Source organism: Pelophylax lessonae, assembly GCF_965119305.1.
Source record: "Pelophylax lessonae genome assembly, chromosome: 8".
Classification (NCBI taxonomy): Eukaryota; Metazoa; Chordata; class Amphibia; order Anura; family Ranidae; genus Pelophylax; species Pelophylax lessonae.
Window position 1 is genome coordinate 190,074,047 of NC_138775.1, and position 23,289 is coordinate 190,097,335.

Genomic DNA, 23,289 nt, shown 5'->3' on the forward strand with positions numbered 1-23,289 from the left:
CACTATAAGAAAATCGGGCGAACATTTTCGTCCAAAGAATTTTGGTATGGTTTTCGTATAGTGTGTACAGAACTTTCCACGGCCGATTCTGAATTTTCATACAAAAATTCTCGAAGGGACAAACTCCAAAATTTTTTCGGACAGAAAAAAATGAACGATTTACATTTAATGTGTATTGTTGTCGTACAATTTTTGTACAAGAAAAATCAGAAAAGAAAGACTGCGCATGATCAGAAACAATAAGCAACAAAAAAAAGCCTTTGTCTTATGAGAATTTTCATACAAATTTTTGTTCATCGGTTCAGATTTGCTGGGAAACAACAAGGAAAATCGGATGATCGTTTGCCCGATTTTTTTATAGTTTGTACCCCACTTTAGACTATTAAAGCAAGAGGATTAACATGACAGCAAAGCAACTGGCACATTTAAAAAAACCCTCAGCGTTGGTAGTGTACATATTTTACTGCTGTCATGTTTCTTTAAATAGCAAAGTAATTGTAAACACACAGTCATGTTTAAAGTACTATGATAATTCAATATATTACTGTCCCATAGTGTTAAAACTAAACTTCAAGATTTCTATTTTAAAAAACCCTTGCAGTGCCCCCTGCCCACTGCAAAGGTTTACTTCTCTTTAAGTCTAGGGATAGAGGAGTAAGCTACAATACTTACCTTAGTCTTCGATTCTGCAGGCTCCGACACTCACCTCTTCTCTCAGACGCTCTGGGTTGTTGGCAGGCTCTCATGATCCTTATGTACAATGCAGGACTTTTGGCCCTGTAATTTTTGTGATGACATCAAAGTGTGGATGCTGGCCAGAGCACCTTAGAGAAGGACTTTTATATACACAGAGAAAGCCTGCTGAATATGGCAGCCTATTCCTCTATGCCTAAACGTAACAAGCAGTTAACTCTCCCACTGAAATTACATATATATATATATATATATATATATATATATATATATATATATATATATATTTTTTTTTTTATCAATCAAAACAGAATAGGTATGCGGCAGAGGCATGGATAAAAACACAGCCCAGAACCAGTGTGTCTCTCGCTCACATTAAAGAGAATCCTAAATGGTTCTTAATCAACTTTTATTTTATTTTAAAATGTATACGTTTTTGAAAATTATGTTTTAGGGCTCATGTTGTAGCTCGTTGTGTAGCATATGTTTTGGCACATTTCCCCACCAGAGCCCACAGGTACTTGTGTACAGGCACCTAAATAAGCCAATTGCAGTACGCAGCCTTACGTGAACCTGAATACCTCAATTCACATGTGTATGCGTACAATTCTGGGCATAGACATTTCCATCCACAGTTATATGCCTGCATGTATATGCATGTTTATGTGATTACGTGCGTATGTACATGTATAGCCATGTACATCCAATGGCTTCTATTGGCAGCCATATGCAGCACCTATGGGCTATCTGCAGGCAAAATGCAACTGAACTTAGGCTATATGGACAGACATGAGCATAAGCCATTATACCTATTTTTACCACATACACATAAAGTATGCACATATACAAAGTTTAAAAAATATGAACAAGAAAAGAAAAAATAAAGCAAAGTGGTAAAGCTAAAACCCAGGAAAAGAGCTCAATATTCAATTGAGCTACAATGTTGTGCATATGTGGCAGTTCTTATTGTATTGGATCTTAATGTGCGCCCGATACGCAAATAACTCAGTTGCGCTAATAAGTGCATTTTTGGATATTAAAGAGGAAGTAAACTCTCCTCTGCAACTTTTACTTATAGGTAAGCCTATGATAAGGCTTAATTATAGATACTGTAAATATCTCCTAAACATGTACCGTTTAGGAGATATTTATCTTACATGCAGCCAGTGACGTCACTGGCGCATGCGCTCTGAAGGAACAGCCACTGGTGCCGTTTCTTCAGAGCCCCGTGCCGTAACCATCGGCTCCCGCGCGCGTACAAAAAAAAATTGTATGGGTTTACAACCTCTTTAATATATGCCAATCGCAATTAATCCCATTGTGCTAAAAAGCAAAGTTCTCAGCTCTTTTGTATAAGGTAATGGAGCACATTCAGCAGTACCCAGTAATATAGACACACAGGCTGATATCACATTGGATGCTCGATAGAATGTCCTGCCTAAAGCATTAAGCTCCATTTATTTATTGGATAACACAGGGATAATAGCCGGAAGTGATGGCTATACAATATCAGCCAATCAGTTCCAAATGTACAGTCACATGACATAAGTTACTCACATGGAATCAGCCAATGACACATCTGTATACATTCAAATATACAACAGGGGGAGTACACGATCGTGAACGAGCAGAACAGCATGCATGGCTTTCCGCAATTGGTGCGTGGAAATCCACGCACCGCAGTGAACAATTAAACCCACGTGTAGCGGAATTCGCACCTAACTGTTAGGTACCTTTTAGGTAAAGTCCGAAGTGGAGCTTGAGTGCTGAGGATTCAGGCGAAAACGTAGTCAGAGAGATCAGGCCGGCGACAGATCGGGCAAAGCGGTATCCAAACGTAATCCAAAGAATGGTCAGGCAGGCAGAAGTCATACACAAGCTGGTGGTGAAGTACAGATTCGGCAGGCTGAAGAGGGGTCAAGAATACAGGCAAAAGTTCATACACAATAGTCAGTAAGAGAGCATACAGCACACCCAGGAAGATATTTCAAAACAAACGGGCATAGAGGAACAGGAAGTGCTGCTATTTAAAGGCTGGTTAAATTGTACATTGTTCGCAGCTGGCAGCAGGTGGAGCTAGTGAGTCCAAGGTAAGGCATCAGGCTGGAAAATCACTGCAAAAACTCCAGAGCTTCTCTGTGGCACAACAGATAAGGCTGCAAGCTATGAAACAGGGAACCTCCCGGTTCAAGGACACTCAGGTACATGACACTAACACTACACAACAAAACCAGCGTGTAGAACTGTGAATGCTGCTCTGATCAAACTAGTGCATGCACTCCCGCAACTACTACTCGCGGGAATCCCACTCAGCAAGGCTCAGAGAACAATGCCTAACAGGATTATACTACTGTTCCCGTAGACGTGAGCCATTCTGTTTCCACTATGGTGATCAGGCACAGTAGAAAGACATGAGCGTGTATCCCTTCCTAAAGGCAGATAGATATCAAAACAATATTGACTTCACAGAGCAAGCATATCCCCACGAGTGAACAAATCTGCACATTATACACAGGCCCCCGCTGGTGGTCATATCCTTGCTGCTTGATCTTTGAACTCCGCACCGCAATACACATAGATCTCTACCAGCAAACCGACATGCGCATTGAGTCTTCCCCAGACGGAGATGTCTATGTAGAGCGAATGCGTCTACACATCTAAAGGAAGGTTTTCATGGCCAGAAGTTTTTCCTCAATGCCGGTTCACGCGTACACACTCCAATGAGTGTATTGCAAGCAAACCGACAACAGGAGTCATAATGACAAGTTGAATAAAACACATCCTGAAAAATGTCCACAATAATCCTAATAACATTATACCCATCAGAGAATTTATAATTATATACATTGGGTCCTAAGATATGCAGATCACTGCCAGACATCAGAGTCATGCAGGTGACCAAACCTTTATATTTGGAAATTGAGTAATACAGCCATGTCTGTCCACCCACTTGCCCCAGCCTGTGATTAAACATTAAAGGCGCAGATGCAGACTGATAAGCTAATCTCTTTGTGCATTCCTCCTGTCAAGATACAGTATGTCTCGTCATCCTGTAGCTGAGACACACCTGATTGGCTCTTTGTTCTGGCCCTCCCTCTCCCAGTCTGCTGGTGTACAGGGGATTACAAGAGACTCATACAAAGTCAAATTCAGGTGCTTGCACTAAATGCATTTACAAATACCTTTAATAGTATTTCATTGACAACATACCTGCATTACTTGGGGGTGTGTAGATAAAATTTGCATAGCAAATCGCACAGCAAAATTTACACATGCTTGCATAGCAATTCACACAAAACAAGTGTGATTGCAATTTTTCTGGGTCTACTGCTATGGAAAGTTTTTATGAATGCACCTCTAAGTGTTTTCCTTATATCTGCTTGGAGTTCAGCCTTTAAAGAAACAGTAGCGATAACATAACACTTAATACAGTTCTCTAAATATTAAATTGCAAAATACCTAGGAGAAACAGTTACTTGCTACAATATCTTACAATGTACAGTACATTCATTTTAAGTCAAGAGCAATTAACTTTACTCAGTTAGTAGATGATTAACCCAGCTAGAGCAGATGATTAACTCATCCTTTGGGAGAACATTAAAAGTCATAGATTATTTGTTTAATCAGAATACAATTTTTTTTATAAACTCAGCCATGTACAGTATATATGTGAAATAAATCTCTCTACCTAATTAGCAAGTCCACAATAAAGGCACTGTTAATGGAAAATAAACCTGTACTATTCCAGCAATTGATTGTTACTCCAGGAGAGCAATAATGAGCCTTGGTATGGAGGCTAATCTAATCAAGCATTCCTCATTGCATTACTGGAAACCTAACTTCGCTAACCTAGTTAACACATATGACTAAGCCTCTTAAAGGTGACCTTGTTGCCAAAAAAAAAAAAAAAAATTATACAAAGGCGTCCTTTTAAAAGAAGAAACGTAATACTTTCCAGTGGGTGGTGTGTTAAATTTTGTGGGTGCCACTTTGATAGTGTGTATCCTGTTGGGCATTGTAGTTTCTCCTATCAGCCATTACTATACTGTTGTGTCCTCCAGTGACCTGCAGAGGAAACACAAAGCCTAGTGAGGTGCAAGCAGTGGTGTCCAAAGCTTCAGCTCATAGAAATCCTACTATGTACAGTTAAGTTTCTTGTATAAGGCTAGACAAACACAGCAGGATTTCTTATGTTTAGCTCCGTAAGCTAAACGAGAGAAATCAGTTGCTTCACCCATCAACTCCAAACAGCATGAATAGAGGGATCTCTCCTGTCAGCTATTGTATTCTGTCCTACAGCTGTCAGAATAGCTGCACAGTAACTGCATCTGATAGGCTGCAGTCACTTTTCAGCAGATTCCTGCCCAGCGTTCTATGATTTTCACATATAAGGTATGTCAAGCCGGGTGGTGCTGTTAGGACCATTACTTGCATTCAGTTGTGATCGGCTAAAATTTGAGAAAAGTATTGTCAGCATAACTCAGGAACAATTCTAATCAAATGAAATTTGAATAGAACATACACAAATAGTTTTGATAGAGTGCACTTAGATTAGAACCTCTAGTGGATTTTTTATTTTATATCTTAGTGATCACACAGATCAATTCCAGTGATGGTGCAAACAGCAGTAAAACCTTACACAGGTCTTAGGCCTTTCCTATTTACTAAAAAAAAGGTCATGTATTGCAATTTGTTTCCCCAGTTAAATAACTTCCCTTCACTTCATGTCTCTGTACCCTCACAGGATATTAGGGGTAGTCTCCTCAGCTGGGACACAGAATACAATTAAAGCTGATAGAAAGGAAAAAGGGGTAACTAGTAGGTGTTAATCTCCCACCCATAGAAATTAGACTTTAAAGGATGTAGAGCTGTCACACATGAATGGGCACATCAAATAGTAATACTTTTTGTAAAAAAGTACATTTTATTTACATACTAAATAGATAAAAAGGATACACCATAAAATAAAGTAATTGAACAGCCTAGCCCCATAAATGCTCCAAGGGTTTACTGTACCAACTACTTCATTGTATAGTTGTTAGAAAACATGGTCGGGAGGCCTAACGCATTTCGCAGAACAAGTTGTTCACACTTTGTTTCCTAAAAGACGCTCCATGTTAGCCAGGTTATTAAAGAAAACAATGTCAATCAGTGGAAATCTGTCAATCATTTTAGCATGTGCAGCACACAGAAGTAATGACTCATCACCGGCCCATAGACCAACCGACGGCGTATGAATAACACAGACAGAGGCCGATTTAGGTAAGTACTGGATCGTGTCTATGATATGCCAGTGGGTCAGGGTATATATGACATTCAGTTGAGGCAAACAGCTTAGTTTGGATTAGATCAAAGAGATTGCCAGTCATATTCACCTCAGCCATCAACCGTCCGTAATTACTGATCAGCCCCTGGGATCTATCCGTATAAATTCTTTGGTGAAAAACCCTTTTGCTACTCAGTATCAGTTCCAGCCACCTTAAAACCTGTATAAAGCTGATAGTGTTTCTAATCCAAGCTGGCCTTACATTGTTTGAAATCCCACCAGCAGGGGCTGGCCACATTTTGATCAATGTGTGGGCTCTCACACTTCTTTGTTTAACTTTTGTTGATGGGATACTGTATGTTGGAAAATTTTTCATTGTAGATAATCAACTGCAGCCGCTGATCAGCGTATTCTGACAAAGGTGAATGCCACTGTCAGAATACAGGGTCCAATCAGGAGGGGATTCCTCCATCCACTTCCTTTGTGAATTTGTTAGTTTTGCTGGAAAAAAAATGTATTGTATGACCAGCTTTATTTAGTTTTTTACTTTCAGAAGTCACTGAAGTGACCCCTCCATAAAGGAAAACAATGAATAGGAGGGTGGGTAAATGAATCAGTTGTATACATGCGGTCCCGGGTTACAAACATCTGACTTACAAACGACTTCTACATACAAACGGAGGGAGACAACAGGAAGTGGGAAGAAATCTACCTCTAGGAAGGGAAATTCACTCCTGTAAGAGTTCTCATGGGAAAAAGGAGTCTCCACTGAAGCTTTATCACTAATCCTTGTTTCCACAGCAACCACATTTTTTTAAAAATCCAGTTGTCATAGGGACAGGAAGTGAGGTGAAATCTTCTGAACAGGGGTACAGACTGCAAAACAAATGGTACAAGGGTGTTAACCCTTCCCTATGCTATCCAAAATGTGTAAAAAAATATTATTTTGGGTGGGGCTACACTTAAAAAGTGTACCTGTTCCGACTTGCAAACAAATTTGACTTGAGAACAAACCTACAGTCCCTATCTTGTTTGTAAGCCGGGGACCGCCTGTAGTAGCACATAGTTAGTTCAATATGTGCAAATATCCCTGTGTACTTCTACTTTACACAAGTTTGATTGGAGCAGCTAAAACAATCATGTAAAAAATTCTTTGCTTTACAGATGTATTTCAATGCAACATTGACAGATTCATCCAAGTTACTGAAACCACTGCTGGTTTTCTCCTTTATAATATGTGGAATAATATGTGGCCTCACCCGTATAACTCAGTACAAGAATCATCCCATTGATGTTTACAGTGGATTTCTGTTGGGAGGAGGAATAGCAATCTATCTGGTAAGTAGAACTGGCCTTTCACATACCTTTTGCTAACATAACCCAACACATCCTCAGAAACAGACAGGCTAATCAGCTATCATCTATGATAACATGCACCATTTTACCAAAATTATCATCTACAGGTACTGGATTTTATGCAGCATTTATCAGCCATGTGTACAAGTTTTTATGTGTCCTATTTTATCAGCCATGTGTGCAGGTTTTAATTTGTCATTTATCATTCACATGTATAGTACACCTGTTTTTATGGGTAATTTGTCAGCCATATGTACAGGATTTTATGTGTCATTTATCACCCCCGTGTACATGTTTGGTGCGTCATTTATGCTTTTATAAATAATTTTCCGGCCACATATACAAGCTTTTATATGTCTTATTTTATCTGACACATGTACTTCTTTGTGTGTTTTTGTTGTGGGGGGGGGGGGGGGGTTGTTAGCTTTGTTTTACCACATAACCTAGGTGTGTTTTAAATCAGACCTCCTGCCAAGCAGTTAAACACACATTTAAGATGCTTGTAGGTAAACTGTTTTAGAATGCAGAAAAAAGTCAGAAGTCCCCATTATGTTAAAACAAAAGGGCCATGATTGTAGTTAACTAACCCTTTCAGAAAGTGCCAATGAAATGGCTGCCTTCATTTTTTTGTAATGGCCATTTTCCTTTAGGGGTTAGCGCTATGCATTAAGGGTTAATTTTTCATTTTGAGTTAGTGATAAAGAAAAGCCATAGATCATGTGATTTCCTTTCCTGGAACCACGGGTTGCGGGAAAAAAATCACTCCATTCCTTCATTAACACATTCAGTGCTGATAAGAAAATCCTCCCCAGCAGCGCTATTGTTTTCTGCCAGTGGGTAGCCTTACCCACCGGCAGAACACAATGATTACTGCTGGTGACTATAGCTGCCGGCAATAATAGCTTGGCAAAAAATAAGACAGGCTGATTGTGTTGAAATTAATTGACAGATCAACTTCAGTACAACCAGCCTGCCCATAGATGGTTCAAATCTCATCTGGTCCCGGCTGAGATTTGAACTATCTATGGCCAGCAAAAGTGTTAGGTTCAGTGTTAAAGTTTAAGTATTAGGTATTAGGGATCCAGAAAAAGAGCATGTCTGAACACTGTGAACATGTCCCACTGCATGTTTAAATTGCATCACCTGGCACCAGTATGTGGATTGTTACCTTACTGTACAATGAAAAAAATGAAAAATGACGAAGGTGACCAACAGCCTGTCAAATAACCAACAATCTGTGAATTTGGGCCCAAAAATCCCCTGTATTCAATGTCTGCAAATAAAACTGGTCAGTCCGTGAAAATTAATTGCCAGAAGAATCAGTTAGATCAGTCTTAGTGCAGTAATAGTTTTGTAGGACACTTTTGTAGTCTTACAAATTTCTTCAGTGTTCTGTTACTGAGAAAACAAACGGAACACTTAGGAAGAGGTTATTAACAGTTGGGGAGGCAGCTGCATCCAAGTCTTGGTACTACTCTCTTAATTAACTTAACAAAAGTGTGATTCTAATAAAAATAGCCACACTATCAAGGTGTCCAATCAAATCAAACTTTATTAAGCAGTGATACGTATTTGAATCACAGGCATAGCAATGGTAACCCATAAAATAAATTAAGACTATGCCCAATCAAAAATCCTTTCCCATATAACATGGTATGATTGGCTAAAATTAAGTGTAAAAAAAATTATAAATTATTATTATTGTTATTATTATTGTAAATAAAGCAAGAATGCCAAGGAGATTACACTTTCCTATAGACCCGGTTCTCCAAAACATAGGAGTAATATAACAGATAACTAATCCAAAAAATCTAGTTGTGTTAAGTATAATGATCAATACATTTAAATACCTTATACAGACATTGTGCTAACTACTATACACATAAGAAAGCTTTAAGCTAAAAAAAAATGGCAAATCCCGAATGAAAAATAAAAGGAAACATATAGCAAGCAGAAAAAATATACTGTACCTAATGTGCATAAAACTCTAATATATATTAATGATAATATTCCCAAATCATAAAGTGCAAAATTGTGAAATAAACGCACATTTACATTTCATAAAAAAACACACCATTTTAAAATTAGTGTGTTAAAAAACCAAGACAGTAAAACCTTGGATTGCGAGCATAATTCGTTCCAGAAAAACATGCTTGTAATCCAAAGCACTTTTATATCAAAGCGCATTTTCCCATAAGAAATAATGGAAACTCAGATGATTCGCTCCACAACCATTTATTCATAAGTCTTTCAGTTTATAGTCTATATACAAAGATTATAGCAATGTGATAGGTTGTGTCATCATAAAATGTCCATCCACAAATGGCGCCTCCACGAGGGGATTAGAAGCAAAATCCAGCAGGAGCTACAGAGTATAAAAGAGAAGAGAGGCGCCTCTTAAGTGTAGCAGTATGGGGACATTTAATGAAGGTTCAACATTTAGCAACTCACATGGTTGATGATTAAAGAGGCAAATCTAAGTATGCAGGCATCCGGGGTTAAGCTGTCCACATAGACCATCTTCTGAACCACTGGCTCTCACCGATGTCAGTCTGCCATTGTGATTGGGAAGACTACCCTGCAGTAGAGTGATCTGAAAGCGAGACTTTGAATCGCTCGTGGAGCGCAGCGTGGAAGGGTGTGATGAAGATGGCAGTACGGAGGATGGTCTATGTGGACAGCTTTACCCCGGATGCCTGCATACTTGGATGTGCCTGTTTTAATCATCAACCTTGTGATTTGCTAAATATTGAACCTTCATTAAATGTAACCATTTTGCTACACTTAGAGGCGCCTCTCTTCTCTTTTATACCCAGTTGTGACATGACGCTACTTGTATATCAAGACATCGCATGTATATCAAGTCAAAATTTATTTAAAGAATTTGCTTGTCTTGCAAAGAGCTCTCAAACCAAGTTACTCTCAAACTAAGGTTTTACTGTATTCAAATATCCAAATCCTTAAAACAAATAATAAGTTCCAATTCATGAATAAAAAAATATAAAAAATAGGTAATTCATGTGTAATATCCAAAAAAATATAAGGTGTATAGTCCCATATCCAAGTGCAAGTGAATGCCGCTTGCCGCTCTTATCCAAAAAATATAAGCAATCCAAGAAACAGATAGTTGTTACATCCAATGCTGATCTCCACAGTGATATCTCCTGTGATATAAGATAAGGTTGTCTCTATACCAGATAGTGTGGACCATATTAAATGGTCAATACCACAGAACAAGAGAGCGCTTGGGATCAGGCTTGTGGGTAAGAAGTCACAAAGATCAATGTTTCACAGAGCAATAAAACAAATCCAAGCATGGCAGCACAGTATAGTCATAACATTTTTTCACAATTTGTTACACATAATATTAATTATTTATTTTGTATTAATTGCATCTAAGTTTGACTAAAGTTTGAGTCGAACGTAAGTTCGACTCGAACCTTGGCTGTTCGCTCATTCATCGAATGATGAATACATTTGGCTTCTTCGCAGGAAATTCAAGTTCCGCATTATCATGGACTCTGACCTCTGAGATTCCAATAAATAACCTGCTGGCCAGGGGAACGAACCCACAATCACCTTAATTGCAAGCACGGTTTTCTACCACCTACGCCACCGTCAAGCCTGCTTAAGCTGAACACACTCTCCCTTATTTCTATCTCATTCACTGTGTGTAGGGTGAGATAGAAATAGTTTGGCAGGGAGAGTGTGTTCAGCTTCACCATGCTTGATGGTGGCGTAGGTGGTAGAATGCCAGGCTTGCAATTGTGAGGTTGTAGGTTTGATACCCTTGGCCAGTGGGTGATTTATAAGTGGAATTCTATAGTTAAGAATACATTGCTGGCAGGGAGAGAGATTTTTGCTTTTTACAATTTGTTGTGATCAGATAGTGCAGTGTATACCACAAAGTTATACATATAGGCACTTCAGTTTATATCAGTTTATGTCAGTATTGTTGAAAAAAACAACGTGGGGTTCCCCCTAAAATCCATACCAGACCCTTATCCAAGCACACAGCCTGGCTGGCCAGGATGGGGGGTGGGGGAGAGTGAGCGCCCCCCCCCTCCTGAACCATACCAGGCCACATGCCCTCAACATGGGGGGGTGGGTGCTTTGGGGCAGGGGGGCTCTGCCCTCCACCCAAAGCATCTTGCCCTCATGTTGATGGGGCTTTAACAGATCCCCCAGATCCCGCCCCCCCTTGAGAATGGATATCGGGTACATCGTACCCCTACCCGTGCACCAAAAAAAGTGTACAAAAAATAAAGACAAAAGACAGTTTTGGACAAGTCCTTTATTAAAAAATAAAAAAATAGTGTCCCCCAATGATTAGTCGCCCGCCCGAAAAATCAAAAAAAAAAAAAAAGCTCCTTCTCCGGGCGCTATGAGCTTTTAATTTGACAGCTCTTTTATAGGGATCTGATGTCACGAGATTCCCCACAATGCACTGCTCAGGTGCAGTGAATAAATTACATGCAACATTTTTGCATTGATTCATGTCCCCCAGGGCAGTACCCAGGTCCCCATACACTTTTTATGAGCCAAAAGCTTGCATTTAAGCCTTTAAAATTAGGACTTTTGATTTTTCATGTTCGTAGAGGTGGTCACACAAACCTATAGAAAAAGTTCATAAAGATAATATAAAAAAATGTGTAGCGCTAAATAGTAATGAATATCAAAGAAAATTCTTAAATACATGTGCACATAAATCCAGAAAAATTTTTGAAAGTGAGAAGTCCATATGAAAAGTTAATGAATAGGAGAAAATCCAATGGTAAAAAAAAAGCTTTGTGCTGTAAAGAAGAACCACAAGTCCCAGCATGCAGGTGGAGACGGCGCTCCTCTCACGGCAGAGAAAACAAATAGATGCCCCCAGTGAAGCAAAAAGATAAAATAGCTTCTTACCAGATGATGTTGGCTTCCAAACTAATGGAAAAGCCAAATGCGCATAAAGGGGTTAAACCCATCAGGTGCAGATCATCAGAGAAGACCTTCAAAATGTACTCTCAGGAAGACACATGGGAACTACATTGATGTAAAAAGGGAACACAGGGCACATAGCCTGATACCATTTAATACAAAGGTAATTTATTAAAAGGTATTACACTCACATGTTCGTAGAGACAAGCAGGCATATCTTAAATACATGGTGGAGAAAACACAGGCAGCAGCATTCGATCATATAAAAGCTGGCTTGGGGGCATTGTCACGACACGTCTGGTACCACCCGACGCTTCGTTATAGGATTGACGTATCAGGAACGTTATATTACATATATCAATAGTATTCAAAGTCTACCCCTTTGGGTGGTGTCCCGGCCGTTTCCCCCTTCCTTTCCTGCTATTTAAGGTAGATTGGTCCATCCCATCACATGGTTTGACAAGGTGCAGGCACGCGAAACATGTTGCTATAGTGACGGGACCATTTTGATTTGGCTTGCCCTCCACCACCTGTACGCTTCCTAGGCCGATGCCTGGCTTCCCTGCGCAGGTGATTGACGTCATCACTGGCCGCCCTTCCACATCTGCTGTCATCAGTTTCGGTCCACGGACCTTGGACGCCGCTATACTCCCTTTCTTCAGCTCTTGTTCTTTTGCCGACCGGTCTCCCCAGGGACATCCAGTGGCCTCTCTGTCCAAGGTTCCATCTCGGACATTGTCATCCTTATCACCATCCGTGGACACCCCCTTCTGTGTGAAAAGTAAACAGATGGAGCCCTAGTGAGCAGCAGTGTTTTCCATCCAGGCTGTAATACAGGGCTTTTAACTGTTGATTTTAGATTCTCATATCCTTGCTCAATGTTGGCAAATAAAGACTGCTAGATTATGGCAATACTGAGGTGCCATGCTTGGATTTGTTTTATTGCTCCAAGAAACATTGATCTTTGTGACTTTTTACCCACAAACCTGATCCCAAGTGATCTCTTGTTCTGTTGTATTGACTTTGTGATACTCCTTCCCAAGGTGGTTTATATGAGCAGCTAATGCATTTAAGGCTGTCCATTCCACCATTGTCTCCTTAGCGGGCACCAGATCTTCTTCTGTGGACATATTAAATGGTCCACTGTGCATTTAAAGCAATGTAATGCAAAGCAATGTAATACAATGTAATGCAAAGCAAGAAAACAACATCTTATTGTTCTATGAGATATTGTTTTCTTGCTTTGCATTACATTGCTGGAAGAGTTCTCAGGAAGGGAATGAGGAGTGACAGGAAGACATCCTGGTTATTTTAAATGTGCAGTTGACCATTTAATTTGGTCCACACTATCTGGTATGGAGCCAACCTTATCTTATATCATGGGTGATATCACTGTGGTGATTAGGGATGATCGAACTTTTGAAAAGTTCGGTTCGACCAGAACACCCGAACTTCACGAAAGTTCGGTCGGATTTCAGAACCCCATTGAAATCAATGGGACCCGAACTTCTGTAATCAAAAAACACAATTTTTAAGCCCTAAAACCCAATAAATGCCCCTAAAAAGTGCCTAGGGTTCTGGGTCATGCCCCATTAACTATTAATCACACAAAAAAAAGTTCTTAAAAATTGTCATTTTTGATAAAAAAGCCAATTATTGAAAAATTAAAAAAAAAAAAAAAGAGATCTTTTCATTTTTACTTTGGATTTAGTATCTGGGGGGTCTAAAAGGTGTGCATGTGAAGTTTCAGCTCTGTAGCATGTCCAGAACCATGAAAAAAAAAAAAGATAATTTTTCAGTAGAACAGGGATGTGGGTCGGGACCCTCCTTTAACTTTAACACCTATATGATCTTTTTTTCTGGTTCTGGACATGCTACAGAGCTGAAACTTCACAGGTACACCTTTTAGACCCCCCAGACACAAAATCACACAAAAAAAGTTCTTAAAAATTGTCATTTTTGATAAAAAAAGCCAATGATTGAAAAATTATAAAAAAAAAAAAGAGATTTTTTTATTTTTACTTTGGATTTCAGATCTGGGGGGTCTAAAAAGTGTACATGTGAAGTTTCAGGTCTGTAGTATGTCCAGAACCATAAAAAAAAAGATTGTTTGTATTAGAAAACTTTAAGCACAGGAATATGGCTTCTCTGCTGTAACACCTTGCCGGTTTAATAGCAGGCATTTTTTTGGGTTCTTTGCAGTCAGGAAAAACATCTGAACTTGTGTATAGTGGTACTGTGCACAAGTTCTGATGTTTTGCCTGCCTCCAAAACCCCCCAAAAAATGCCAGCAAAAACACACCTGGGCATTTTTTTTTTTGACGCTAGCGTTTTTTTGGGGTTCTTTTAAGGCAGGCAAAACATCTGAACATGTGTATAGGGGGTATATATAGGCATATATGTCTGAATATATACCCCTAGACATATATAGGTGTGATAGTAGCAGAAATATATTACTGTAAATGATTTCATTAGCGCAAGCATTTATTTCTGCTACTATCACACCTATATATGTCTAGGGGTATATATACAGACATATATGTGTATATATACCCCCTATACACATGTTCAGATGTCATGTCTGACATCAAACATGTCCTCAAAAAAGCACTGGCAGTGGCAGCCCCTGCAGCATAAAAAATGCTTGCTGGTGAGAAGCCACATACCTGTCCCGAAGCAACTCAGAGAAATGATCCTTTCTCTATAGCGGTCACCCTGCTATGGAAGGGTTTTGTCACCCTGCCATAGCAGTCACTGTCAGTTAACCCTACACTACACTACGGTCCCCTGACACTTAACACTTTCCCTACAGAAACTAAATTTTTGAAGCTAACTTAAGTGTAAAGGAGCACTCTAACTACACTAGATATCCCTTTCCTCACACTAAAAATAGCTAAATGACACTTTTAAAGTAAAATTAACAGAACTGCTTCCACTCTCTTCCATGTCCAGTATAACAATGCTGGGAATATGGCGGGGGCGATCTTATATACTGGGGGGCGTATTCACTAATGATTGGTCTAGGGACCCCCTAGTCACTCCAATCACATTCCTAGCATTCTCCTGCCCCCTCAATTGGCTTTTGCTAATGGTTCTGGTCCAATCATGGGCTTTTAAAGCCCATTTCCTGAAGCATTGCATTTTGGGCGGTTCTGGTTGCCGAATTCCGAACTTTTTGGGCAAAAAGTTCTAAATTCGGCCGAACCTCGAACACCCAATGTTCGGGCCGAACCGATGGTGGACCCGAACCGTTCGATCATCCCTAGTGGTGATTAGCATTGGATGTAACAGCTATCTGTTTCTTGGATTGCTTATTTTTATTGGATTAGAGTGGCATTCAATTGCACTTGGATATGGTACTTAATACTTAACACTTTTTTGGATTTTGCACATGGATTACCTATTTTTTTAGATTTTTAATTTTTGAATATGGACTTATTATTTGTTTATAGGATTTTAATATTAGTTTTTCAACACACTCATTTTATTATGTTGTATTTTATATGAAATATATATTTTACTTCATAAATCGATATTTTTATCATTATTTATATTATAGTTTTATGCACATTAAGTACATTATATTTTCTATCATGTTGTATTCATTTAGCACCACCTTTGTATAGTTCTAAACATGTTGACACCATCAATATGGATGCTGCAAAATTATTTTGGCAATGTGCCCATAAGGATTTAGGTCTGGTTATACATTTTTGGGCATCTTTTTTTCAGTTTTAGCTGGAATTCTGCTTTATATTTAAGCCAAAAAAATGTATTATCTTCTTTGAAAAATGTTTTGTTTGGAAGGCTGAACTCTTAGGCTTCATGTACACTAAATGGGGCATTCAGTAGGTATGTCAAATGCTCACAGAGAGCTTGAAAAACACCAGGGCATGGGGTTATTTGTTCAATACACACAAGCATTTAGCAAAGGTTTCCTTTCAGCCTGAGTCAAATGCTCCACATCAGTTAAACAGAGTTTAAATAAGGCTGGCCATACTTTATACAATTTTCTTGTATAATTTTCCTTTAGGCTTGCCAAAACCAAATAATATGAGATCGAACACTTTCAATTTGTATGCAATCAGGCAGGCCCTTGCACTACATAGTTGAAGATAAATCTAAAGGAAATTGAATAGAAAGATTGTATAATGTCTGGCCAGCTTTAGCAGTCCTGTATATTTTTAATGCTCTCCCTGGATAGTCCTCACTGGTGAGAGAGTGTTTGACAGCTAATCGAGAAGTAAGGCAGAAGCCACATGCATCAGGAAAAATTCTGTAGCCAGTGAACATGTGTACATATTGTAGCCTTAAAGTGAGTCTAAAAGCATTATTAAAAATTTACAAGGGTTAGCACCTCTGTAAGATTGCTGTTGTTGTCTGTATCCCCACTGGGGAGATTCACCCCTTCTTTTTGACCCATTTATCACAGTCTTTAGGACTAAAAGTTAAAGAAACCCCCAAATTGCATCACTGGAACAGAAACAATGGCAAAATCTTCCAATGGGGAGAGCTTTTTCTATGACAACTATCTAAGAGTAGATTTCAATTACTTTGATGAGCTCTCCTTTCACTTCCTTTATCTTGAGACAAAAAGTCAAGGGTATCCTCCCTAATGGGACACAGATAACAAAAAATAAATTTAACATGGGTTTTAACTATTCTATATGCAAAAAAAAAAAGGTTAGTGTTAGATATGCTTTAACCGCTTTACCACCGGAGGATTTTGCTGTCTTCCGTCCAGGCCACTTTTTGCGATTCGGCGCTGTGCGACTTCAACTGACAATTGCGCAGTCGTGCGACGCCGTACCCAAACGAAATTTACGTCCTTTTTTTCCCACAAACAGAGCTTTCTTTTGGTGGTATTTGATCACCTGTGCGATTTTTACTTTTTGCGCTATAAACAAAAAAAGAGCGTTTATTTTGAAAAAATAACAATATTTTTAACATTTTTTTATATGAAATTCCCCCCAAAAAAGATGTAAAAACCAATTTTTTTAAAAAATTTTTGGCCAATTTGTTTTCTGCTACCTATGTTTGGTAAAAAAAATCACAATAAGCGTATTTTGATTGGTTTGCGCAAAAGTTATTGCGTTTACTAACAAAGGGAAAGATTTCTGTCATTTTTGGTGTTTTTTTTTTTAACGCGTAATGGCGGCGATCTGCAATTTTTTTTGCGGGACTGCGACATTGCAGCGGACAGATCGGACCCTTCACTGACATTTTTGACACTTTTGGGGGTACCAGTGACATTTCTACAGTAATCAGTGCTATATATATGCACTGTTACTGTAAAAATGACACTGGCAGGGAAGGGGTTAATTTTATTGGAGAGGGAGGGGTTAATGTATGCCTGGTGCTTACTGACGTGTAGGGGGGGAGGTGACTGAGTGAGTCATGGACAGATCGGATGTCCAGCTATGCTGAACAGTCCGATCTGTCACTCCCTGTCACTATGGAGATCCGCCCGCTGTGTTTACACACAGCGGGCGGATCTCCAGACTCGATCCCCGACGATCGGGTAAGAGCAGCGGCGATCGCCGCTGCTCCTCCCCTGGCCCAACTCCCGCTGTGAATGAAAACAGCGGGAGCGAGCCTCCGGCGGCGCGCAAGCGCCGCCCAGAAGGGGGAGTGTCTGACGACGTAGTACTACGTCGTCAGGCGATAACGAGCCACTCTGCCGCAGTAATATTACTGTGAGCAGAGGTAAAGTGGTTAAAAGACAATTATTGTGGCAAATATTAAATTAAAATTTCTAGCTACTTATATTTAGTGCCAGAAAAATGCATTGTTCAAAACTCAAAACATGCATTGCATTTTTTAAACACTTTTCATTTTTTATTCATTTATATTTACAGTAGGTGGACACTAAGCTTTCCAGAGAAAATGACAGGTGATGGCATTTTAGGCAATCTATTTTAGGGGCAGGACGCTTTCTTTTATTTATATAACCTAAACCTCAGTTTCAGAAAAGCAAACTGTTACTGAAATCAGCACAGTCTTTGATTATTGAAAACACCTACATGCCACTATTATGATTTGCTTTTAATTAGTCATTTTTGCATGTCTTCCAGCCTGTTTATTGTATGTGTTCCCAATCTCTGCACACTCCTGCTGAAGCCTACTGGCATAATTGTTCTGCTGTAGATCAGTTTGTCTCACTCCCTTATTAAGTGGAGCTGCAGAGATCCATAAATACCAGCCATCCTGGCATATCACTGATCAGCCTGCTACAGGAATAACCTTAAAACAAATCAGTAGCACCTAGCAGATAACTGGATATAAGCACTCCATACATAATTGCCCGACATATGAAAAATTGCAATTGCACACACATATTTCCTGGCTGTTACTCTCAGTTCTTCATTATATAGAAGTCAGAGAGATGACCCGTGGTGGTAGAATTATGTCAACAGACTGCAGCAAGTGTGGAGCTTGGGGAGCTTGCATCATAATAATGTAGAGTAGGTATGAACAAGACAGCCTGGAGTACAGCCTGAGGTGGGTTCGGCAAGCTTTAAAGGAGTCCAGATGCCGGACCCAAATCCCACTGAAATAAATGGGAGTTGAATCTGTCGAATCAGAAATGCCCATTTCCGAGCTAACAGGCAAGAGGTTGTCAAAAAGAGAATGAGGGGACAGCTGTCCTTATAAAGGTTACCCCTCTCAACAAATTGGTATGGGTCTTCTATGTAAATTGCACTCACTACAATCATTTGATATAAGTCCTGCCCAAACTACTTTCAAGGCCTATGTCTGCAAATAGGTAATTTTACATATCTAGTGGGTCTGTGTGTCAGATGAAAAAAAGTGTTTTTGCGGGTCATATGGTTGTTGATGGAAGAGTTAAAAGTATGTATGGTTACCTCAAGTAGAAGTAGGAAATGAAAGGATAGGCAATACCAATACTCCATAACTGAATATAGTTTAGAAGCATACTTTTCAGGATGCTTTTGCAACAAACCTCTGTGTCATAATGTTTTATTATCATATATCTTTATATTTTAGGGCCTTTATGCTGTTGGAAACTTTCAGCCCAGTGAAGACAACATCCCACAGAAGCCTCCTCCACCACTCAGAGAGCCATTAAGGTCTTTAACAGACATTAGCCAAGACACCAGTAGGATACTACCAGGAAAAAATGGCAGCAGCAGTGATGGTATTTCATCTCACCCCTCTGAAATTATCTTGAACAGAAACAATAGAGAATCAAGCTCACTTACCAATATAAAGAGAGCAAGTACTGATGTAGAAGTAATAACCCCTCGAAGCCCCATGGGCAAAGAAAACATGGTCACATTTAGCAATACTCTTCCCAGAGTTCATACTCCTTCATTGGAAGATCCAGCAAGGAGAAATGCTACAATCCATGCTTCAATGGATTCAGCTCGTTCAAAGCAACTTCTATCTCAATGGAAGACTAAAAATGAAAGTAGGAAACTGTCTTTGCAGGTAATTGAGACAGAGGCTGGTCTCTCTCCACAAAGAGTGATAGAAATGAGATCAAGCTCTGAGCCTGTTAGGGTTGGTGTTAACGGAGACCATATTGGCCCGGGCAACCCGTACATTAAATTACAGCCTGGCAGTGTGCCAGGTTGTAACAATACAGGTATTCCTGGTGGGCCCAGAGTGTCTATACAATCACGTCCTGGGTCTTCTCAGTTGGTGCATATCCCAGAGGAAACCCATGAGAATATCCTATCCACTTCACCCAAATGCAGTTCTGCTCGATCAAAGTGGCTCAAAGTGGCAGAGAAAAGCGTTTCCTGTAGAAGTAATAGTCAACCAAGGATTATGCAGGTGATAGCTATGTCAAAACAGCAAGGAATGCTTCAGGGTAGCCCCAAAAGCTCTGAAGGAAGTACAGTTAGTTGCACTGGATCCATCAGATACAAGGCCTTGACAGACCACGAACCCACAAATATAGTACGGATTGAGGCCCATCCTGAAAACAACAGACCGATTATCCAGATGCCATTAGAAGGAGAAGGGAGTGGATCCTGGAAATGGAAAGCTCCTGAAAAAGGAACGTTGCGTCAAGCTTATGAGCTGAATGACCTCAACAGAGACTCAGAAAGCTGTGAGTCATTAAAAGACACTTTTGGGACTACAGAAAGAAAACGAAGCAACATTGATAATGACCACCTCCTTCATGGGATAACCACGATACGGGTAACACCAGTAGAGGGCAGTGAAATTGGCTCAGAGACTGTATCTATTTCATCAAGTCGTGACTCTACTCTAAGAAGAAAGGGTAACATTATCCTAATCCCAGAGAGGAGTAACAGTCCCGAAAGCACTCGGAATATCTTCTACAAAGGAACATCACCAACACGTACCTACAAAGAATGAAAACAATATTCTGTTTCCATTGGTTTCTACCAGAAACAGTTTTACTTACATACGGCTTGTGCTCTTATTAGTTTGGAGATGAAGCAGAAAACAACCTTAAATGTGCCAAAATTAGACATGGTCAGATGGTTTTCAGTTTTATTTACCAGTATGGACAATTGAACATTACAAACTTGTGCAGAATGGGACTGAATAAAAGCACAATGCAAAGAATTCAAACCAATGCGAATAACACAAAAAAAAGGCATCATACAATCAGTTTCTTTAAGCAAAAGTGACTGAAAGGAAAAAAGAGATACTGTTAGGAACAAAACAATGGAACAAAGGAACTAAGACACTTTATTTGATGAATGTGCCAACTCCAACATTTCCTCCTCCTTTACCTATGAAATTATGGGTACCACCTAAAAAAAATAGGATTTTTTTTTTTAATGTAAAATATTTACATTTGCAGATTATGCACATATGAAGAGGTGATGCTTGGCCCAAATCTAAACAACATATCTGCACAAGCACATAATACTTTATGATGTAGTAGTTTTTTCAACAGTCCAGTTGCTTCTGCTAGGACAACAGTGACTGCCCTTGTACAGATTATGACATTCAGCTCTGTTATTGTGAAATAATTGCACTTGACTTGCCAGAATTTAGTGCAGATCTGTCCTCACAGTCTACTTTGACAAAGTGTGGGTGTAATTCACTTACAATGATATAACTGTTTCATTTTGTTAGTTAGTACTTTTGTAATTTGCTCATTATTTTGTTCTAACTAAGTGCAGATTGTACTAAAGAAAAGGTGCTCAAGTGGTGGGGGCATCCTTGATTAGTGGATGTCTCATCCACCTGTCCATGATTGTTCTTTTTTCATAATTCCATTAACACTGAACAGGGTTTAATGTGTGTTAGAGTAGATTTGGCTACAGGTCTATTGGGTACTAAAAATGATTATGTACAACACTGCCGGACCAAAAAAAAAAAAGTGAAGATGTGATTTTATTTTCTGTACAAAATTTTTATTGAGAAATATGGCATGGTATAATGAAAATGGTGGCACAGCCATAATGATCAGAGGATTATAGAAAACATACAGAAGTTTTAATGAAGAATAGTTTTTAATCTATAGCATATATGAGACTGGAGCAACTTTATAGGATGACTGTCAAAGTTTAGTGGTTTGGATCATATTTAGATCCCAATGGAAAGTCAAATGAAATATGTTTTTAACAGAATGAAGAAATATTTTATCTAATAAGATTTTCATTTTTTTTAAATCTTTTTGTTTTTCAATCAACTTGTTACATAGACTACATTTGTATTGAGGATGCCTCTTGATAAGGTATCTTTGGCACTTACTTTCAAAAATAAAATCTTTACTGATGTCATAGTTGGAGATATATAACCAGCAAACATGTGCCAAAGCAGTGTGAATTGTTCAACACACTTTTCTTTTTCTTATCACCAAGTATTGCATACGCAGCGGCTTTTCACAGGATCAATTAGGAGGGCTAAAATACATATAGGAACGGAAGTACATTTTTTTCTTCCTATAAATTCAAATAACCATTTTTTCCTTTTCTTCTCATAGAAATCTTCTATACCCAGTCCACTGTCTCGTCTACAAGGTCCACAAGTGTGGTTGAGGCATACAACAAATATTCAAGGTCTCTGATAGTTAGAAAAACATTTCCTAAAGCAATATAATAGAGGCAATGCCTGAATTTTATTTGCCATTTGCTGAAAATGTTAAGATTGTCAAGTTTAAATAGATCCACAGTAAGTACTTCAACCAGTATGCTCACCACTGGAATTGAAATGTGGCTGTCTGAGACCATTGAAATGAACTGCAAAATTTGTGAAAATGTTTCCATTGCATTTTTTTGTAGTTAGAATAATTTTAAGTCTTTCCCTTTTACTTTATAAATCAACTTAAAGTGCATGTAAACCCACAATCTATGTTCAGCATGTCTTACTGTACACAGTTTTCAATTTGTGAATCTACTGCAAAGTTTCTTGTATAGAGATCCTCCCATCATCAGCTCTTCCTGTTGCAGACTGACAGCACTAACCCACATACTCTCAATCAGCAGCAGCATTCCCTGCTGTGCATAGTGCTTCAGCTGGCTGTCTATATGATAGCCCTAAAAGGCAGCTCAACCACTTATAACACTGTTAATAATTGTCGAGCAGTGAATTAGCCTTAAGCCTGGTACACGCTACAGTTTTTTTTTTTCCATGTAACCCAGCAGTCTGACATTAGTGCAGCGATCTCAACTGTTGTGTTCTGACAAGGGAAACCCCCCACCGCCAGAACACTCAGATCAGCTCTCTCTGCTATTGGCTGAGAGCACTGATCGGGAGTCGGTTGGCTGCTGGTTTTCCAGCATGCACATCCGACAGACCAACTTTCAGAGAGGCCAAATGTCAGGCGTTTTTTTTTACCGGCTGATGTCTCTGGACATTCTGCCCACGTGTACCCGGCATTAGATTTAGGGTTTATATAAACTTTAAAATTCTATCTACTTAATAAGAATAGCTAATAATAACATTTACAGATAAAGTATATGTGTGTTGAAAGACCCATGTTTGTACATTGAGATAGTTGACATTGTATACAACCAACAATTTTCTTCTATCAAGTTGTTGCAAGTCAGCTCTGTAAATTTCGGAGCCAACAGCTACAAAAATGCAAATTTTATTTCAGA

At 39.1% G+C, this 23,289-nt stretch overlaps 1 protein-coding gene across 1 annotated transcript in view; it reads left to right on the forward strand.

The window, feature by feature from the left end:
• Positions 1-22,431, forward strand: part of PLPPR4 (phospholipid phosphatase related 4) — a 184,998-nt gene extending 162,567 nt beyond the window's left edge. The window contains exons 6-7 of the mRNA XM_082265866.1: positions 7,124-7,297; positions 19,244-22,431. Coding sequence (XP_082121992.1) covers positions 7,124-7,297; positions 19,244-20,587 — 1,518 coding nt within the window. The 3' untranslated portion in view covers positions 20,588-22,431. The remainder of the gene's footprint in view (positions 1-7,123; positions 7,298-19,243) is intronic.
• Positions 22,432-23,289: the final 858 nt, after the last annotated feature.